General features: G+C 37.4%; 2 protein-coding genes across 2 annotated transcripts; one reads left to right on the plus strand and one right to left on the minus strand.

Moving 5' to 3' along the window:
* Window positions 1–1,361: 1,361 nt before the first annotated feature.
* LOC144965167 (tubulin-specific chaperone A-like) lies at window positions 1,362–16,920 on the minus strand. The gene is made up of 4 exons (XM_078900207.1): window positions 16,762–16,920; window positions 13,601–13,706; window positions 11,813–11,899; window positions 1,362–1,733 (listed from the first exon to the last, which is right to left on the minus strand). Exons 1-4 carry the CDS (start codon window positions 16,812–16,814, stop codon window positions 1,650–1,652), a joined length of 330 nt encoding a protein of 109 aa, XP_078756333.1. The 5' UTR covers window positions 16,815–16,920; the 3' UTR covers window positions 1,362–1,649.
* Window positions 16,921–18,616: 1,696 nt separating this feature from the next.
* Window positions 18,617–19,327, plus strand: LOC144963963 (N-acetyltransferase 8F1-like). Its single transcript, XM_078897907.1, has one exon. It carries the CDS (start codon window positions 18,617–18,619, stop codon window positions 19,325–19,327), a length of 711 nt encoding a protein of 236 aa, XP_078754033.1.
* The last annotated feature ends 3,553 nt before the right edge of the window (window positions 19,328–22,880 follow it).

Here is a 22,880-nt window from a genome sequence, read left to right on the forward strand (position 1 = left end):
AAATGCAGAGACAATAAACATATTTCATGATGTACTGCTTTCAACTCAGATGAGCTGATTTCACAAGTGGATTATGTTAATATTAGAGTTGATTGAACATGCACAGAGCAAAAAACCCACAGAAAACTGAAGAGCAAGAAATTAGTGGTGAGGACACCTCACCAATGACTTCATCAGAGAAAAGTGAAGCTGTTAAGATGATTTGTCTAAGAAAGAACTCTGGCCCCTCCAAAAAAGTTTTTGGATCAGACGAGCAGTCAAGTGGCCGCTGAAGTAACCCATTATAGACGTCAAACAAGTCTCCCTGAGTGCTTTGGCTTTAAAACATGAAAAGAATGCAGATAAAAATCGAAATAAAAAAAATAAAAAACCAAACAAATAAACCCAAAAAAAGTTGAATGCAACTAATATCTTTCATTAGAGAAGTTGTATTGCCAGTCACAGTCTGGATAAATGCAGAGGGGACTATGGTAAATCTGAAAAATTGCTCAATTTCATGACTGCCGCTTAAGAACCGGCTGGGCCTGTATTAGATACAGGAAAAGTCTTTTGATAGAAACATGATTTTGAGGTTTTAGGTAGTCATGACTCATTTTCAAAAAAATGTTGGTGACGCTGGTTTGTGATTCCATCATTTAGTATTACTGTTTTGTTTTTTTAGAGAAAGGGGCACCATAAAAATCTAAACAAAAATGGAGTTCATAAAAAGTACTTTCCAACCTTTGGATAAGGCACTCATTCACTCTGTCATGTCAATCAAGACTCGAGTATCAGAACAGCGGATGAGGGAGACATTCGGTCCATAAAAATTGATTTGAACCTGGTCTGGTTGTGATTCGAATTGTCTACTTCTACTAATGAGCTAAAAGATGTCTCGGGTTTAAACTTTGAACAGTTTTCTGTTCTCAATACCCCCATATTTAGAGAGAGAGAGAGAGAGAGAGAGAGAGAGAGAGAGAGAGAGAGAGAGAGAGAGAGAGAGAGAGAAGATGCTTTACCTAGTAAGAGTGGAGCCCCAATAGCTCAGTTGGTAGAACACTCACTCACCTCACAAGCAAAGGGACCGTGATTGATACCGGGTACAGTCAAGATATTTTCTTACTCCCCTGCCCACCCTGCAGTGATTGGATAGCTGAGTCTGTTAGATTTGGCGGAAAGAACTTTGCGATAGACTGACTAGTGTCCTATCCAAAGGAAAGCAAGAAATGTCTGTTGTCCATTCCACACTAAAGAAACCAAGATAAACTCGGCTCCATTGGCCTATTGGCTCTGAAGGACTACTACCTAACAAGAGTCATTTGGTTTCATTGTGGAAAAAAATGTTTTTGAACAAATGCCAACAAAACCAACTAAATACTTAGTATGTTTCAAAATCTTTAATAAATTTGCAATAATTTTGAAATATATTTCATCAAACTCAATGCATTAAAATATCAATGACTAATTAATCATCACAATGAGTCAAGCAGAATCAAAAGGACAAATCATGCCTCTACCGCTCCTACATTCTCAACACAATTTTCATCACAATTTAATGATTTAAACATCTTCCAACACATTCATTCGCCAAAATAAAAGAATTTCCAAGCAAGCAACATAGGATCCAGAGATAAAATTCATGGTAAAAATACATTAATGTAATAAAACACTTATTCAATCAAAGGTTCAGCCAGACTTAGAGCTTCTTTGGCGTCTATGTATTCTTGTGCTTCATTCAAATCAGACTCTTTGTTCTGACAAAACAATAAAAGAATAATATAATAATATGGTAATATAAGAAAACATGACACAAATGATTTTAAGATAAAATGGACGAATGGACATAATAGTCCAGCCTTCCTTAAATTAAATCACGCTGGGTTTCCCTGACTCTATGACTGTTGAAAAGCAAAAAAAAAAAAAAAATTTTTTTAAATAAGGAAACTTAACGCAAAGCAAATTTCTTTACCAAAGTGTGCAAAAAAAAGAAAAAAAACCCCAAGCATTTGGTACGATAGGTACATAATTTATTGCATGAACAGGTTTTCCATAGTTTGCTATTTCACCGTTTATCATAAGGCCTCCATTATGCACATTGCATTTCTGAGTTCTGACGACAAAATTTGGAAAAGAATTGTGGCAGTGTGGTAGGTTTTACAACCAATCACCTCTATTCTCAGGCCATGAAGGTTTTAAACATTTTTAACATGACATTTGGTCTTTGAAATAGCGTCAGAGAATAAAATTTAAAACGTTTTAAAAAGGTACTCCTTCAGACCCATAGAGCTAATTTATCTTGGTTTATCTAGCGTTAAACAATAGCAATTGCTAGCTACCATGTGGAAAGTACTTTCCAGCAGATCTTTTAGTCCTAACCATCTGCTGAGTGGACAAAAGAAAAAAAGAATAAAGTTAGGCCCTAGATAGTCTTCACACTGTCTAGTTTGCCACAAGAAACAGACAAACCTTGTTTGAATTATTCCCTGGTGATCAGAATAAATATGAAATCATGTTTATATAATTTCTGAAGATTCTTTGACAAATAATATTTTGCTACCGTTCCAAACATGCAGTATAATGAGGTCTTAACATGTTTTCAAAATAACATTGCGAAATATTTCCCGAATCTTACCCCCCCCCCCCCCAATATCCGATCCAAAGTTTTTACAAATACTTCATAACTTTATAAAGTAAGCACAGAGATCTTGAACAAGCCAGGACCGGACCTATTTGTTTGAAATTTTCATGTTTAGCATATTAATCTTACAAAGAATATGAAGAAGAATGCAAGGGAGGTAAAAATGGGTTGTTTTGGTCTCATTATAATGAGGTGCAGAGTTTAGTATGTCTTGTCTAATTCAGAGGTGGTACTTTGTGTGTGCTTCAAGAAAAAGCCAAAGCAAGTTCGTTGCATTATTGATTGCACACTCAGCATGTGACGTCTTTACCAAAGAACCTTGTAATAGATTAAAGGAAAATAATCATGTATATCCATGACAACTAATGGGTATCATCATTATCTGAGTTACGTCCCTTACATAAACAGGAAATAAAGAGTTTTAGAAATCCGCCAAAATGGCTTGTTGTTGTACTTGATGTACCTTACCACTCAATTCACTTCATTGGCGACGAGAAACAGGATCATCTGACAGAAATTAACAAGCAAACAGCTAAGTAGAGCATTAAGAGCTATGATATTAAAATAGTTAGCTAAAAAGATGGCACTATACGGCCAAATTAAAGAATTCATCCCGTCAGATGAAAATATCAATGACTATCTAGACAGGCTAGATTTTTATCTAGAAGCGAACGGGGTGGAAGAAGACACAAAGAAGAGAGCAATATTGCTAACAGTGGTGGGTCCACAACAATTTAGACTACTAAAGGACTTGTGTGCTCCAGAAAAACCAGGAACCAAGTCATTCGATGAGCTATGTCAGCTACTTAGAAATCATCATGCTCCAGCCCCACCAAAATTTCTTTGTAGAGCGAAATTTGACGCGAGAACCAGACATTCTAGCGAGACGATTGCACAGTTTGTAGCAGAATTACGACACCTCAGCGAATTCTGTGAATTTGGAGAGACGTTGAATGACCGACTGTGTGAGAAATTTGTCACGGGAATTAACTATCCAGAAATTCAGAGAAAACTGCTACTGGAACGAAACCTCACATTGGATAAAGCGATCCAAGTTGCTACTTCTATGCAACAGTCGACAGATGCTGCCCGATTTATGGCACCATTATCAGCTTCAGTCAACGCCGTGACTGATAAACCGTTCACCAAAGGTAGAGGGTTCAACGCAAGAAAATGTCATCGCTGCACCGGTCCACATGCACCGCAACAGTGCAAATTCAAAACAGCAACCTGTTACAAATGTAACAAGCAAGGCCATATAGCAAAAACCTGCTTGTCTAAAAGCATGACACATGCTTCACACCGGCGACCGAATCAAAATTACGTAGAAATCGATCAGTTTCACAACGATGAAGGTCAACCTGACACAAGCCCGGACTTCAACATGTTCACCGTGTCAGATTCACCGCAAACTCCCATCAACATTCCAATCTCACTGAACGACAAGGAAATCAAATTTCAACTTGACACAGGAGCTGCCCTCACCATTATCAGTGAAAAGGAGTTTCGCAGAGCAGCGATAAGTAGTGCTACACTACAAAAGTGTAACAAAAATCTGAAAAAGTACACAGGTGATTGTGTTCCGGTGGTTGGAGAGTGTGTGGTAGACGTGTGTTACCAAGATCAGTTCGTGAAGCTCCCCATCATAGTTGTGACAGGCAAAGGACCATCTTTGCTTGGAAGAAACTGGCTGAACGCCATAAAGCTAGACTGGAAGAGCATTTTCACTACTTCTAGAGGAGAAATAAACCAACTGAAGAACGAAACTTTGAATTTGGAACAAGTGTTGAAGAGCAACGATTCAGTTTTCGGAACGTGTGGACTGTTGAATGATAGAACAGTGACAATCAGCATGAAAAATAAAAATCCAAGGTATTGTAAAGCTAGAGTGCCACCCTACGCAATGAGAGAAAAGATTGAACATGAGCTCGGTAGATTAGAACAGAGTGACATTATTCGGAAAGTAGAACATTCAGATTGGGCTACTCCAATAGTCCCTGTGCTAAAGGATGGTTCAGTTAAGACTCTGTGGTGACTACAAAATTACAGTTAACAAGGAGATTGAGTTGAATAGATATCCTATTCCAAATATTGAAGATATTTCACTCAAGTTAGCAAACGGTGACAAATTCACTGAACTTGACCTGTCACATGCATACACACAGTTGGCACTCCATTCAGATTTTAAAAAGTACACAACTATAAACACACACAAGGGTCTTTATCAGTATGAAGGGCTATGTTTTGGTATTTCATCAAGCCCAGGAATTTTCCAGGCTGTGATGGATAGCATTTTTCAGGATGTGCCAAATGTTTGTGTATACTTTGACAATTTGTATATTACAGGAAAAGATGATACTGAGCATCTTCAAACCCTTGAAAAGGTCTTGAAAATGGTCGGTGAAAAAGGTATGAAAATAAACAGAAACAAGTGTCAGTTTATGTTGCCAGAAATATATTTTTTGGGCTATAGATTGAGCAATGAAGGTATCAGACCACAGCAAGAAAAAACCAGAGCTATAAAAGAAGCTCCAAAACCAGAAAACTGTCAACAATTGAAAGCCTTTTTGGGCATGGTAAATTACTATGCAAAATTCTGTGACAAACTATCCAGTACTTTGGCCCCATTGTATAAACTCTTACAGAAAAACATGACTTGGCATTGGGGGAAAGATCAAGAGAAAGCATTTAGAGCCGCAAAAGAGGCTTTGTCGTCTGATACTTTGTTGATTCACTACAGCCAAAAGAAAGAATTAGTATTAACTTGTGATGTTTCACCAGAAGGGCTAGGTGTAGTATTATGTCACTATGATGAGAGCGGCGAGCGCCCAATTGCGTACGCTAGTCGATCACTGAATCGGGCTGAAAAATCATATTCCCAATTAGACAGAGAAAGGGCAGGCATTATTTTTGGAGTCAAAAAGTTTCACAAATTTCTTTTTGGCAGACATTTCACTATCTTTACTGATCACAAACCCTTATTGGGGCTGCTGGGAGAACATAAATCAATACCAGAACAGGCATCACCCAGAATTCAAAGGTGGGCCATAACACTTGCAGCTTATGATTACCAATTGAGGTACAAACCTGGTACTGAAAACAATGCAGATGGGCTGAGTAGGTTACCTTTAAAGACTGAAAGTGTAAGCTATGTGCCAGAAGATGTTGACATGTTGTTTTCAATCATTGATAACTCCAGTGTGAATGTAAATGATGTAAAGAGAGAAATGCAGAAGGATGAATGCTTGATGAAAGTATATGAATTCTATTTGAATGGTTGGCCTGAGGAGAGTGTGTCTGATGAATTGAAACCTTTCAAACACAGAAAGCTTGAATTAAGTTTAGAGGAGGGTTGCATCCTTTGGGGATCAAGAGTAGTGATTCCAAAGTCCCTTCAAAATAAAGTGCTCATTACATTACATGATACACATCTGGGAATGTCCAAAATGAAGAGTCTTGCAAGGTCTTGGTTTTGGTGGCCGCATATGGATGCAGATATTGAAAAGTTTGTAAAATTATGCTCAACCTGTGCACAGCACCAAAAACAACCAGCAAAAGCTCCCTTGCAAAATTGGGATTGGCCCATAGAGCCATGGAAACGCATCCATATCGACTTTGCAGGCCCCTTCATGAACAAGATGTTCCTAATTGTAATTGATTCTCATTCAAAATGGTTGGATGTGAAGACAATGAACACAATTACAGCAGCTGATACTATTGTAGAACTAAAAGAGATATTTGCCTCTCATGGGTTACCTGATCAAATTGTTTCAGATAATGGTTCTAGTTTTACAGCTAATGAATTCAAAATGTTTTGCACTACAAATGGCATAGAGCACATTACCACTTCACCATATCATCCTGCTGGAAATGGGTTAGCTGAAAAGGCTGTGGGAGTCTTTAAATCTGTTATAATAAAGATGGGTTCCAAATTTTCCATTCGAGTTAACAGGTTTCTGACCAAATACCGCAGTACTCCACATGTTACAACTGGTGTTTCCCCTTGTGAATTATTGTATGGGAGAAAGATGAAGACTCATCTTGATTTGCTCCACCCAACAGTACAAAAATCAGTGTTCCAGCATCAACAAACACAAAAATATAACTATGACAAAACTGCCATTGACAGAGTTTGAGATAAATGACAGGGTGTATGTGAAGAACTTTGGGAGAGGTGAGAAATGGATACCTGGACAGATTGTGCAAAGCACTGGGCCAGTATCATACAAAGTAAAAACTTGTGATGGGTTAGTCATCCGTAGGCATGCAGATCAGATAAGGGTAACATGCGCAGAAACCAACCACTGGTCTGGTCTAGTTACACCACCTGTTCAGGCTAGTCCAGAACCTCAGGTTCCTGTTATAATTAAACTCAATGAACCAGAAACAATAGTTCCAATTCCAAGAAACTTAGAAACAGAAGCTGATGCTGCAACTGGTTACTCACCATCACTTGAATTGAAGACTGAGACTGGTAGTCAGAGTACGATTATGAAGTCACCAATTCAACAACCACTTAGAAGATCAGCACGTAATATTAAGGCGCCAGAGAAATTAGATATTTAGTAAAATGAAAAAAAATGAATATCATGCTTGATTAATCATGATTGCTATCACCATAATCATATGTACAACTAGTATTAGCAACTTTTAAATTCATGTTGTATGTTATGCACTGCTTCTTTTGTATTTCATTCTTTATCTAATAATATTACCACAATTGAACAAGGTCACATGATAATAGTGGCTATGAATTGTTATAAGTTGGTCTCTTAAAAGACATTTGCTTTTAATGGTTTTGATTATTAAAGGGAATAAAAGAAATTAAGGGAGGAGGGATGTAATAGATTAAAGGGAAATAATCATTTATATCCATGACAACTAATGGGTATCATCATTATCTGAGTTACGTCCTGAGAAATCCGCGAAAATGGCTTGTTGTTGTACTTGATGTACCTTACCACTCAATTCACTTCAAACCTGCTACCTAATTACTATCACTCCTGAATTATCCCCTGGGTCTCTCCTTTCTTCCACCCTCTCCACCCCCAATCGCTTGTTTGATTTTAATATTTAATAGTAAGAGCATCAGGACATCACTTCCTTGTTAGTCTCCCATTGGCACTGGGACATATGTATTAGAATTAGAGTGATGTGTTCCATGAGTAAGACACAACCTCTCCACACACTAACATTCTTTCTCACTCCAGACAAATGCATGCATGACACATTTACTAATACACTTAATGCCACACGAAGAGTGATGGCAACTTAAATTTCCATTCAATACATACATAAAGAACTTTATATGAATGCAAAAGTGAATGTCCAGTTTGTTCAAGGCTTCTGTGTTGGTCTCTGAAAGTGTTCGAGATTTTCGTGTTACTAATACTATGAAAAAAATAGGGATTCAAAGGGGGAATTGAGACCGGTTCAAGATTTCAACAATTTTGAGATTTGTTTGTTTAAGATTTTTGTGATGCATCGTATGTTCCTTGGTCTGCTTCTTTTATCTGGTGTCTCTTTTTAAAAAAAATACGAATTTCGTAAATAGAAAATCAGAAGCAAAATGAAATTGCAACACATTACTGATTAGAAAACAAAACACAGTCAGAAGAAATTCCAACATTATCACCAAACCCATGTATACTAGAATCAGAAAGAGCAATAGGATTCAACAGTGGTGACATCACTTCCCTCGTAATGATGCATAGTAGCTTAGTAACTGGTTCTAAACTATCGGAACAATGGCGGATGACCTTATGAAATACTTCTCCAGAGATGCCAACTTTAAATTTGGCTCACAGGAGTTTCAGCCACCACTCGTAGGAATTTCAACGCCGAAAGAGGAATTTCCGCTCACAAAAAAAAAAAGGAATTGGAACGATATTTGGCATTGTGCTTACATATTGTATAGTTCTAAATAGATAACTGATTAGAATTACAGTGTATATTATGATACATAAAAACATTGCAAATTACAATCCCAAAGTTTCCTTATTTCAAATGAAGTAAAGCGCCAAAACCTAACGGTAGAGATTGTAGTACTGGTGGTAGTGAGGATGATGTGGTGTTGGTGGTTGTAGTAATAGTGGTAGAGATGATGAAGATGTGATAGTGGCTGATGTTGTAGTTGTAGTGGTAGTGATGATGATATGGTGGTGGTGGTGGTGGTTGAGGTAGTAGTTGTAGTGATGATGATATGGTGGTGGTGCTGGTTGAAGTAGTAGTTGTAGTGATGATGTGGTGGTGGTATAGTTAGTGGTTGTAGTAGTTGTGGTCGTGATGATAATGATGTGGTGGTGGTTGTAGTAGTGGTGGTAGTGATGTTGATGTGGTGGGGGTGGTGGTTGTAGTACACATGGTAGTGATGATGATGTGGTAGTGGTGGTTGTAGTAGTAGTAATGGTAATTATGATGTGGGTTGTATTAGTAGTCGTGGTAGTGATGATAATGTGGTGGTGGTGGGTTGTAGTAGTACGGTCGTGATGATGATGTGGTGCTGGTGGTTGTAGTAGTAGTGGTAGTGATGATGATATTGTAGTGGTTGTTGTTGTAGTAGTGGTGGTAGTGATGAAGATGAGGTGATGGTAGTAGTTGTAGTAGTATTGGTAGTGATGATGATGTGGTGGTGGTTGTTGTAGTGGTGGTAGTGATGATGATGTGGTGGTGGTTGTAGTAGTATTAGTGGTAGTGATGATGATATGGTGGTGGTGGTGGTGGTTGAGGTAGTAGTTGTAGTGATGATGATATGGTGGTGGTGCTGGTTGAAGTAGTATTAGTGATGATGTGGTGGTGGTATAGTGGTTGTAGTAGTTGTGGTCGTGATGATAATGATGTGGTGGTGGTTTAGTAGTGGTGGTAGTGATGTTGAGGGTGGTGGTGGTGGTGGTGGTTGTAGTACACATGGTAGTGAGATGATGTGGTAGTGGTGGTTGTAGTAGTAATGGTAATTATGATGTGGGTTGTATTAGTAGTCGTGGTAGTGATGATAATGTGGTGGTGGTGGTTGTAGTAGTACTGGTCGTGATGATGATGTGGTGCTGGTGGTTGTAGTAGTAGTGGTAGTGATGATGATATTGTAGTGGTTGTTGTTGTAGTAGTGGTGGTAGTGATGAAGATGAGGTGATGGTAGTAGTTGTAGTAGTATTGGTAGTGATGATGATGTGGTGGTGGTTGTTGTAGTGGTGGTAGTGATGATGATGTGGTGGTGGTTGTAGTAGTATTAGTGGTAGTGATGATGATGTTGTGGTGGTGGTTGTAGTAGTATTAGTGGTAGTGATGATGTGGTGGTGGTGGTGGTTGTAGTAGTAGTGGTAGTGATGATGTGGTTGTGGTGGTTGTAGTAGTAGTGGTAGTGATGATGTGGTGGTGGTTGTAGTAGTAGTGGTAGTGATGATGTGGTTGTGGTGGTTGTAGTAGTAGTGGTAGTGATGATGTGGTGGTGGTGGTGGTTGTAGTAGTAGTGGTAGTGATGATGTGGTTGTGGTGGTTGTAGTAGTAATGGTAGTGATGATGTTGTAGTGGTGGTTGTAGTAGTAGTGGTAGTGATGATAATGTGGTGGTGGTGGTTGTAGTAGTACTGGTCGTGATGATGATGTGGTGCTGGTTGTTGTAGTAGTAGTGGTAGTGATGATGATATTGTAGTGGTTGTTGTTGTAGTATAGTAGTAGCATTAGCAGTAGTAGTAGTAGTAGTGATGATGATGATGATGATGATGTGGTGGTTGTAGTAGCAGTGGTAGTGATGATGATGATGTGGTGGTGGCGGTTGTAGTTGTAGTAATGAAGATGAGGTGATGGTAGTAGTTGTAGTAGTATTGGTAGTGATAATGATGTGGCGGTGATGGTGGTTGTAGTAGTGGTGGTAGTGATGATGATGTGGTGGTGGTTGTAGTAGTGGTGGTAGTGATGATGATGTGGTGGTGGTTGTAGTTGTGGTGGTAGTGATGATGATGTGGTGGTGGTTGTAGTAGTAGTATTAGTGGTAGTGATGATGATGTAGTGGTGGTTGTAGTAGTGGTGGTAGTGATGATGATGTGGTGGTGGTTGTAGTAGTATTAGTGATGATGATGTGGTGGTGGTTGTAGTAGTATTAGTGGTAGTGATGATGATGTTGTGGTGGTGGTTGTAGTAGTGGTGGTAGTGATGATGATGTGGTGGTGGTTGTAGTAGTGGTGGTAGTGATGATGATGTGGTGGTGGTTGTAGTAGTGGTGGTAGTGATGATGATGTGGTGGTGGTTGTAGTAGTATTAGTGGTAGTGATGATGATGTTGTGGTGGTGGTTGTAGTAGTATTAGTGGTAGTGATGATGTGGTGGTGGTGGTGGTGTTGTAGTAGTAGTGGTAGTGATGATGTGGTTGTGGTGGTTGTAGTAGTAGTGGTAGTGATGATGTGGTGGTGGTTGTAGTAGTAGTGGTAGTGATGATGTGAAGCTGGTGGTTGTAGTAGTAGTGGTAGTGATGATGATGTGGTGGTGGTTGCAGTAGTAGTGGTGGTGATGATGGTTGTAATACTAGTGGTAATGATGATGATGTGGTGGATGGAAGGGAGGGGGGTATCCTTGGAACAAATTGACCTCACCGGAATTTGACGGAAGTTGCCCGGAGCCCGGAATTTTTTGCTCCAGACCGGAGTTTTTTCCGGTGAAACCGGAGTTTTGGCATCACTGCTTCTCCGATGAGCATAAAAGTGTATCCAGAGGAGAAAAACATAAATCTGATCATGTTTTGACTTTTATACATTCTGATCACATGACAGGTGAAAAAGTTCAAGCCAGCATGAAGAATAAAAAAATACAGATTTTCTTTGTTTAGAACCAAGCTGCTTGTTGGGCGGACGTGACATCAGACTATTGAATCCCATTACAAAGCCTGGGGATAAGGAGCCTGAGCAATGTATATTGAGTTTAAACATGTTAGCTTGGTCTCAAATAAAGGCATGCTGTGAAATAGAAAACAAACTCTAGTTTCAATTTATTGATATCAATCTTGCCAGACTGCAGACTAGGTAACCCACTTACATTCAAGTCTGTTCAAATCCAATGTCGTCCTCACCCAGCTAAAATCAATGCAAATGTTAGGTTTGGCAAACCAATTACATGATGTCAAAAAGCTGGACAGTAGGGCTATCAGACACTGAACTTGAATGGACAAAAAAGGAGCACTAGATAAAAATAATGCCAAAATGCCTTACCAAGACTTCATCCAAATCAGCATATGCTTTCTTCAACCGCCTCACAGTGTCAGGTACCATAGATTTAGACTCTTGTAGCACCTCGCCCTGTAATATACATTTGAAATGGTTACCTAGTATAGTTATCAAGCACTTATATTTCTTTTCAAGAGTGCAATAGGAATCAAGGTACAATTGCCAAGTCTAGAAATGGGTTCCATCAAAAGCTGACACAATTCCATATTGTGTCAGTTCATAAATGATGAAAAAAAAAATTCAACTATTTCAGTGGGACGTTGTGATTGGAAACCATTTCAATTGGGAAACCTGACAAATTGGAATGAAATTCCTACATATAATCTACCTCTCTAATTGGGACAAAGTCCAGCCAGATTTGTCTGAGCCTTACATTCCGTTTGACAACATCATTGCAACGTTTCCAAATTCTCTGCATCCAAATTTCACATTAATAATACAATCAGGAGTAGGAATACCCTATCAATAGTTGTCACTATACAGACAGGCACAATAGTTTGTGCACTGAACACAAGTTTACAAAGAATGAGATATTTCACAGTCAATGCCATTGCTTACTATATCGTCTTTTGTCTCAAGTTGAGAAATATATCTCATACATCTAAGATCAAATTCAAAACGGGCTGGGCAATGTGTTGACCCAGTCTGTGCTTGCATCATTGTTGCTTGAAATTTCCAGAAGTGACATCGGCCTAACAGATAAAAGGGTAGGGGGTGAGCTAACTTTTTGTCCAAGCAATCAATGGTACATTATTTAGTTAAAGGTGTTGACAACTATTTGTGTCCAGTTGGCATCATTTTGAACGTCTCTATCCTAGTTACTACTAAATTAGAACGTATAAATTAAGCGTGCACAAATTCACAAAAAAAAAAATACATTACTATAGTTTTCATTGACCAAATGGCTTGATTGGTTGCATTTGCTCTCGACACACAACAAACAAACAAAAAATAAATTACAGTTAATTTAACACCCTGTCAAATGCGATGCATGATGTTGAAAACTTTGTTCACAAAATGTTACATAAAAAATAAAAACAAAAAAGAGTAAGTTGTTTTTGCACTAAAAAAATCAGAGCGAGAAGAACCAAGAAAGAAAATAACAAACAAAGCAAGACCCCCCCCCCCCCCCCACGATAATAATAGTTCTAAAAAGAAAAAGAAAGAACCAGTCTAACTCAGTTTACACTTGAGTACACAGAATGTGAGAAAAAGAGCCTTTTCCAAAGACTCAACTATGAGCCAAGCAAAGCTCGAACCTAGGACCTTCAGAGAGTGTCATACCACAAGACCACATCGCTGCACTTATCAGCTTGAGCTTTTATTACAGGAAAATGTTTGAGATACCGAATCAGGGTAAGAGACAATTTTCTGCGAAAATCCAAAATACTGCGGATCCTTCGAAAATTATCATCACTGTTAGATAATAAATCATGATTCTGGCAAGATGATGGCATATTGATAAGGTCTTAGATTAGAAACTTACATTTTAAACGACGATGACAAGATTTTTATTGAGACTGTATCATTTTAAAGGTTCTATTTAATGTTATGTCACAAACTTCAAATGTCTACCATTGTTAGACCAGCTCTTTTACAGTCTGCATTTCTTAAGAATTGTATTTCATAGCTAAACATCAAGAGATTGCCTTGACGTGACAGAAGAGCTTTGGTATTTCCTCCAACAAAACATAATTAGTCAGGAAATATCTGATAAAGTGACACAAAATTGTACAATCCTATTTGACGGACTTCTTTCTGAAAATAACTTACCTGCTTTTTAATATCGTATTCATCTTTTCCTTCAGCTTTCATTTTTTCAATTTTTTCTTCAATTTGAGCGGCTTCTTTTTCATAACTTGACTTTTCTTTCACAAGTCTGTCAAGAGAATAAAAATTATATTTGATCAAAATTAAAGACACTTTACAATTCAATGTTGATGGTGAAAAAGAAGAAATTTTTTTTAACGATTGTCTTTATGCCCCAAAGATAGTAAGTAACCCATAATGGCTTTGTTTAAATGCCACTCAAGTTTCAAAAGATTCCTGTTTTACACCAATCAACCTCAGGGTTAAATCTGAACTAAATTAAACCTGAACAAGACTTTTTCCCAGAGTTGCTGGTACAGGGGGCAAAAAATTACGGAACGTTTACACAAGCATATCAAACGACCTCTATCTGAACACTGGACGTGAGTAGAGAGACATTTTGTACTTACTTTGAAATTAATTATATTATAGTTAAGGATAGCATAGAACTCGAGTGATCTTAAAGTCAAAGTTTTCAACAGTTTCTATCCATCTCTCTTTTCGGCTTTCATGTAGTGTGTTTAGTAGTTCTTCTCCAACTTGTTCATCGTGTGTCTCCTCATATTTTTTCAGCAATTCTTTGCTTCGTTCATTCCAGCATGGGATGTATTGTTTTCTAAAACCCCTGGGTATGTTCTTCTTTGCGGAGGTTAGGACAAGTTTGTTAAATCTCCTTATATTCTCAGTTTTTGGGGGGATCCTTTTGCAGATTTTGTCAATTTCATCAGCGAAAGCTTTCCAGTTTGCTTTTCGGAAATTCCACCTTGGTTTGGGCAGATCGGTAAAAAATTTCAATTCTTACAAAAATACAAAATTTCCCTTCAATTTTGAACAGATCATCATCTTTCATAATATCCAAGTAATAATAATCTGACGCAGATGTAGGCTGAGATAGTTGGTTTGTTGTATTTCAGTGTTAGAGGGAACGTCTTTTTGAGGCGCATCTATCTTTATATATTCATAAGATAAATAAAGTCAGAGAAGGATGGGGAGACAGAGAGAAAGATAGATATAGAGAGAAAAGTATAGAAGAGAGAGAGAGAGAGAGAGAGAGAGAGAGAGAGAGAGAGAGAGAGAGAGAGAGAGAGAGAGAGAGAGAGAGAGAGGGAGAGAGAGAGAGAGAGAGGGAGAGAGAGAGAGAGAAAAGAGAGACCTATTCCCGAATTCATTTTAACTTCCAATGAATGAATGATCAATACATTCCTAGATAGAATTTATAATAATCGTAGAGAGTCGATATAATGCATTTGAATTACATATCTTCTTCTTGTTTTAATCTTAAAGTGTAATTTGGTCTTCAATTTTGATGATTCCACAGGCCACAGTATTGTTTTTTTTTCGAAGTGGTTATTCAGAGTCGACTCTGGATAACTGTAGATTGTTATTCAGAGTCAACCCTGGATAATAATGTGTACAGATATTTAGAGCCGAGTAGCCTATCGAGTTGAGTTCTCACGAGATGAGATTCTTTCAATTTGATACCAGTTTACTACAGTTACTTTGTGACTTTGGCAATTTTAGTGCCAAATTCTTAAAACTTGGCGATTTTTCAAACTGTCGCTTATACTTATAAATAAGAATCTTTAATCAATTGCAAATCATATTCCATCAACAAAGCAAATTTAAATTAGCCTATAAACAATCATTTCTTAAATCGATCAGCCTAACTTATTATCTCTCTATTACCAAATGATATCTATAAACATAATATGAAGATAGAAGGGTGGCTGAGAGAGAGAGAGAGAAAGAGAGAGAGAGAGAGAGAGAGAGAGAGAGAGAGAGAGAGAGAGAGAGAGAGAGAGAGAGAGAGAGACAGAGAGAGAATTAATGAATTGATTTTTATTTTATTTTTTAAATTGTTTTATAATTAGACACAAGTTGTAATGAATTCTATTAACAAATTCAGAACAATCAAACAAAAACAAAGCAAACATTAAAAAGGAAGAAAAAAAAAAAGACACGCTTATAAAACTTATAAAATCGCCGAATGAATGTACTATCATGCTACAGCTAAAAAGTACACAAATATTTACACCCATTTGACATTTGCTCCATCCCCTTCCCTTTCGATCATCTTCTCATCCATGGCCACCATGTGTCTTGTGCTACTTTTGACATTTGGCGCCAGGGTGTCTAGACTAACGTCATAAATAAAGGAGTGTCACCAAAATTCATGCAACTGAGCAGAGGTGTCAAAAAATGATAGAAGGCATATTATTGTTTTTTTCCCCCTGAACTACCACTGAGCAGAAAATGTTTGACATGACAAAAACAACGGAACATTTATGAACAAATCCTAGAATCCCAGAAATCCGCGGAAGATTATCATCACTGGTCCCCACTATATTTTTTAAAATATTTCTTTTTTTTTTTGTTGCAAAATCTAGAAAAATTTGCAAGAAATTGCAATTTTTGCGGCCGCAATGCAAATCAGCGATGCAAAAAACTGCCATGACAGAAGAGACAAGAAAATACCAAAATGTAAAACGATTTTTTCCGTAGGGTTAAACAGAGGTGGGAGAGAAGAAAAAAAAACAGAAAAACCGTGTGGTTGGTAACTGGAAGTTCATCACTTATAACTGTCTACAGTTATTCAGAGTCGACTCCCCGACTCTGAATCCTGAATAACTGTAGACAGTTATTCAGAGTCGACTCTGAATAACCGTAGACAGTTATTGTGTTGTGTTTGTGTGTGTAAATGAGTATGTTTCAGCCAAAGTAATTTGTAATTTAAGGGCTTAGAGTCTGGTGTCTCGGAGTTATAGCGCTATATAAGTTTTCAGCATTATTATTATTATTTCTATTATTCAGAGTCGACTCTGAAGAACCGTAGACATTCAGAGTCGACTCTGAATAACCGCAGCCTTTTTTTTTTCATTGGAGATATGAGACCTTTCCACTGTCTCAAAGTTGATGGTATGAACCGACGTGCACATATATGCATGTCTGACAATCGAACCCATTTATTTTTCCTTATTTTTATGGCTATGGGCTGGGTGGTTTCTCTATCACTATCACTCACTCAACATCACCGTGAGCCGAGAGGGAGATGTGATTTTACTTGGTCGTTTTGGCTTAGGCCTTTGCAAAATCTTTTTTTAATTATCTAAAACATTTCAAATTACCTTTTAACAACCCCAGTTTTAATCTTAATCTGTTTTATACGAGCATCAGCCATTTTGACTTGATATAGATGTGTGACTAATTCAAGACTTGTTGACTAAGTTGCGGAATTCAGAGCGTCAGGATGGTCGGCAAGTAACACACTCTTTAGTTCTCGAAGTCAGTTAAGAAGAGAAGAAAGCCGGGTTGAAGACAGATAATTTGTTCTTTCTCATCGAGGGAACTAAAAACTAAATGTGAAAAACAGGCGATGGGGAATAGATTCATATGTGGAGACGTACCTACTTTCCTCACGGGAAAGAGGTGAGGTGACCAAAAGCTGATTATCGAGATGCCTTCGGAAACTTGTGTAAAATATGTGCACCCAGCGACAAGATTATGAATAAGTTTAGAATTCACGTTTGGATAATCTGGCGACATGAGTGGAAAAAAAAAGCCCTTGCGACTTTATAAAGATCATGGATGGAAATAAAGCCAGGCTGACCACATGTTAACAGACTCCACATACAGGACATAAGTTATTTTTTTCAGCATTCATTGATTGTTCTAGAACAAAATGCCGTATTCGTTGGCATCTGTCCATGTGCAAGATGTACACTTATTTGATGGTCTGATAATCCGATTGTTCTGAGCTCATTGTTGTAATGAAAACCTCAAAGCGACGCAACACGAATGTCAATTATGATATTTGCAAATAAGTACACTTCGATATATCACTACACATTTGGATGTGTGGTGGCGACCATGTAGCGACATACGTGACTTTTATTTTATGAAGTGGAGACAATGACGGCAGTTTTTGTTGTTGTTGAAAATTTGAACATCGTATTACTGTGCCCCCAACATGACCCAGGAATTTGCCACTGCAGTTTTTTTTATCTAAAACAAAAGAGACGCATCCGGGTTTCTAAACCGACAATTTGCGTCGAGTAGGCGACCTTTCTCTTTACGCTTATAGCCTAAGTGCTGAATTTCCTAGCGTAGTGTCATATGGCCTTCACCAATGCCACAAGTATCGAAATCTTGACTTTATGTGAACTGTGAACAGACTCAGATTACATTGTATAAAGCCGTCAACCACTTTCAGTATTTGGTCATGGATCAAATGACTTTTTGAATGATTTGTCTGTGTGTGCAAGTGCAAATATGGCATTTTGCGGGGAGAAAATATATGCCATTGGTCTGTTCATCCAAGGAGGGATTCAATGTCTGTCTATAAGATGGCATCAATGTGGTTCCAGATTTCTCAGAATAGAAGGCTGTTGTCGACAAACACGTTTTGGTAATTGCTTTTTTGTGACAAAATAATTCTTCATCCACAACATAACTTCTAAAAATAGTCCACGGAGTCTATTAAAAGGTACAATCATAGGCGAGAGGGTAACCCAAAACCACATAATGCTTGGTATGGTAGTATAACACAGTAATCCCCATAGACCAATCTGGTCACTAGGGGTCCAACGGCCAAGAAAGTTCATCCATTGATCTCTGAACTTTGACCTTCATATGTAAATAATGGCATTTACCACTTGAAAAAAATCACAATATTATTGCAAAGTTACATTGCTTATAGTATAGACTGTAACCGTAACCGGTTGGTATTAATCATGATTCTTTTATCAATGAATCACAACATGTGATCGTTACAAAAATACGAAGAGAATGGGCAATATTGCTGACGAATAATATTTCTTGGGTTGTTACGGACTTGTGTACTTGTACTTTTAGTGCACCTATTTACCTTGGTTTCGACCGTAGATATAGAGCATTCTTTTATGTTCTTAATGATTCCAATTACTTCTCCATCTACACAAATCACAAGTATTTCAAGTGAACTTCTAGAAGAAAATAACAACAATGATAAATTCGGGACGGTCTGATTCCATTCTGATTCGTCCATGGCAGGAAGGAGACGATCAGGCTGTTTGGGATGTTCTGAAAGAGGGCAGTTATAGTAATGTCAATTCTACGTTTGTGTTGTGTCTTAAAAGAATAGAAATACGCATCATCGGTTTAGTATTGATCTCATCGCTTTTAATTTGTGACAGTCCATTGACCCACTTTTTTCTTTGTTTCACCCTTCTTTTGATTGTGGTTTACATTTTATCATACTTAAGTGCTGTTATTTATTTGTATGGTTCAACTCTGTCAGATCTGAGAGACATTCAAACATCGTATTTGAGCAATGTAGATAATCATTTTTGGGTTGCACTTTATGATGGCCAGATTGTAGGAACCATAGCGATTACAAGAAAGCCAGACAAGTTAAAAGGATCTCCCGATGATTCATCATCAAAAACGGACGAATTTCGAAAAGTGGCATGGTTGCGAAGGATGGCAGTGAAAAAGAGGTATCGAGGATTAGGTATAGCCAAGAAACTTGTAAAGGATTGTGTGATATTCTGTAAAAAGAATAACTATGATAGTATTTTTCTTATTACCACAGAAATACACAATGCTGCTCGTTCTCTGTACTCCAGTTTGGGATTTGAAATGCTGGCTTCATGTAAACCTTATAGGTATGGACCTGTAACTATCAAAACGTACGAATTTCAAATGAAGTTATGAGCTTTAAACTAAAGACATATGTATATTAGAAGGGATCTGGATCTGTCGTTTTCATTTACTAAATGTAAGCAAGTCCCTTTTAATATCTGTTTCCAAATGAATTACACAGTAATATTAGATGAATGAAACATATATATATATATATATATATATATATATATATATATATATATATATATATATATATATATATATATACATATATATATATATATATATATATATATATATATATATATATATATATATATACATATATATATATATATATATATATAATATAATATATATATATATATATATATATATATATATATATATATATATATATATAATATATATCGGCCTTTTTCAAAAAACTGCCAAATTCCTGTCCTGTGACGATAATTGGATCTTTGAAATATTTGATGCATATATATTGTTAGCAAATAATTGCTTACACAGTCTCACTACACATTACTAACTTGTATGAAACATAAAAAACGAAAATCGAGAGAGATTCAGGATAGATATGACGTTTTGTATTGACTGGGGTAGAGGAAAATACCCTGTCCTTTTTTTTGCATGATGGCTTTAAGTCGAATTTTTAACAAAATGGAGTCTGTTGTATACACCTATGAATTCACCTGATGCAAATTGCCATCTTCTAACATCCTCATAAAAGTTTGTAACAATCAGACTTTTAAAAGTTTTATTATATATTAATAAAGTCTGTCCCCAAGGGGGCTACTCATTCCTGTAACGGCAGTGAAAATTAACCAATTAAAATCCTCTTAACAATAGAAGTGCAACTAACAATGTTTTCTCGCCGTAGCTACCCCTTTTCCATCACGGCCGAAACTACAAACACATGGTTTTTTCATTCAGTGTGATTTCCAGTTCAACACCGCTTCAAGAATGGTGAGTAATGTTCAACATTAGACCATGACCCTCATTCCTGTTACCAGGGCTTGTTATTTAAATTAGAACTTGTATTAAAAATAAAAAGTATCAGTTTATAGCTTTTTTAAGGCTCTAAATAATAGTCATACTTTAATGTTGGAGTAAATCATATTTTAGGGATAGTATGAATCGAAGCGAGATAAACTCATCCCTGTTACACTCATTCCTGTTACACCTTGTTTTGTAACAGGAATGAGGAAAGCATAACAGGAATGAGTAACAGGAATGAGGAATGTGAACTTTCATAAAATGAAACATGTTTTATTGTCACTAAGTCCTTTGGAGCATAATGGCCCATAGAATCGGAGCTTATCCCTGTTGCTGTAGCATGAAACAGACATTTAACTTATGAATAGGAGGTTGGTCTATAGCAAATTACATTCCCCAACAGCACTGGTACCATGATATACACCTGGGTGAAGCAAAGTGAAGCAACTGGAATGAATTTCCTTGATTAAGGAAACCACTCTATGGTTGTGGAGGTTTTCGAACTTGTTATCTCCCAGTCGGGAGTCCCTTTCGGTAACCACTCGGCCACGGCGCCTCCACATGGTTTATATCGATTCATAGCATATTCTTTTGTTTCATAAGGATGTGTTTGGTAAAGTGTTTTGTAAACCACTGAAGTGTTACAGGCCTATGTCCAATGAAGTGGTAACATTCATAGGACATTCATATCTTGTTGTTACCAACATAAGTGCCTGCTCCACTCACTTTTCTGAATTAAAAATTCACCCCATACACCGGAGCATACTCAATGTCTCAATCGTTTCTATGTTATATGTTTGTGATGAGAATATTGGCTATTAAGCTACTGCTGGTCAAAATTATTTCGCGATGGTGGTGAACGAATCGGCGATCTCAAGAAGTGGGTGAGAGAGGGATCTAGAAATGACTTTGGGTTTGAAACGAATATTTTTGTGTTCGTGGATAGCTCACACGGTAGAGCCACGCTCTCACCTGCCAGGCGGAGTTGTCGTACCAATAAGGTCGCAGGTTCAAACCCCACCACCGCCGCGAAAAAAATTTTTATTCTCTATTGTCTTCTGGAACTTTTCTACTCACTTCATATCTTGTTGTTACCAACATAAGTGCCTGCTCCACTCACTTTTCTGAATTAAAAATTCACCCCATACACCGGAGCATACTCAATGTCTCAATCGTTTCTATGTTATATGTTTGTGATGAGAATATTGGCTATTAAGCTTAACTGCTGGTCAAAATTATTTCGCGATGGTGGTGAACGAATCGGCGATCTCAAGAAGTGGGTGAGAGAGGGATCTAGAAATGACTTTGGGTTTGAAACGAATATTTTTTGTGTTCGTGGATAGCTCACACGGTAGAGCCACGCTCTCACCTGCCAGGCGGAGTTGTCGTACCAATAAGGTCGCAGGTTCAAACCCCACCACCGCCGCGAAAAAAATTTTTATTCTCTATTGTCTTCTGGAACTTTTCTACTCACTTCATATCTTGTTGTTAACATTCATTGTTACAACGTTACCATTAAAAACAATTTTTATTGTTTACATATTAATTTCTTCCATTGCTGAAAGACTATTTTTAGTGCAAAGTTACCTTGCCAATACCAAATGCCTAATGTCCAAACATAGTTTGTTGCCTGTTAGGCTCAGATACATTTTAGATGATTACTATGATTTTAACGGCCCGGTATCGCTTGTACAAATGTGCCATTGTATCACATAATAGTCTTCTTTGTTTCTTGACTTTATTCATGTTACACCTTGTTTGTAATAGGAATGAGGGTGGCGAAATGTAACTTGATATTATTGTTCATTTTCAAGGTCATAGCTTTGTTGTAACGATTGTTTTATTTTGTTTTCTTATCACAAAGGCCAAAAAAGCCATGATGTCAGCCGAGAGCAACAACTTTACCGTCAAAGACGAGATGGAGTTCCTATTCGACGTGCTGTTAATCTTAAAAAAGAACAAGACAAATACCAGAGCGACAAATCGAATGGAAAGAAAAAGTCCATAAAAGATAAGACACCAAGAGAACAACGCAAACAGAGAAAGAATTGGATCAAAAATTATCACACACACACTACAAACCGGAAACAGTAAAATCTTGACCTGAGTTACACTCCATCCTCACACTCAAAATCTCCACTCCAGTATGTCTCTCATCAAAGATATCAAGCTACTAAAACAGCCAATGAAACCTAAATGTTGAAAAACCAAAGTCTTGAAGAAGTGAAAAGGCTGTCCTCTCTTTATCAATCGAAAAAGAAATCCGAAAAGTACAAAAAGCTCTTGGACAGGTCATTAAAAATAAAAAAAACTTTCGTTGACACCCCGATCAAAAACTAGAAAAACTTTTGAAAGATAGCAGAAAAAACAAAACAGTGAAAAGAACATTACAAAATCATTTTGCACTCCTATAAGACATCAAACATTTGAGGAACAGAAGGCACATGTACACATCCGTGAAACATCTGGCAGCTGGTATGACTCTCAAAAAATATAAACTCTTTGAAAAATTCGGAAACGACGTCAAATGCCTCCAAAATTTCCAGATCTTGTCAAGCAAATAGTAAGAGATTTTTTCCTGAAAGGTGACACTTCTAAATTAGCTCCAGGAAAGAGAAATACA

Source organism: Berghia stephanieae, chromosome 2 (genome assembly GCF_034508935.2).
Source record: "Berghia stephanieae isolate SIO BIC M18660-M18661 chromosome 2, UCSD_Bste_1.3, whole genome shotgun sequence".
Classification (NCBI taxonomy): Eukaryota; Metazoa; Mollusca; class Gastropoda; order Nudibranchia; family Aeolidiidae; genus Berghia; species Berghia stephanieae.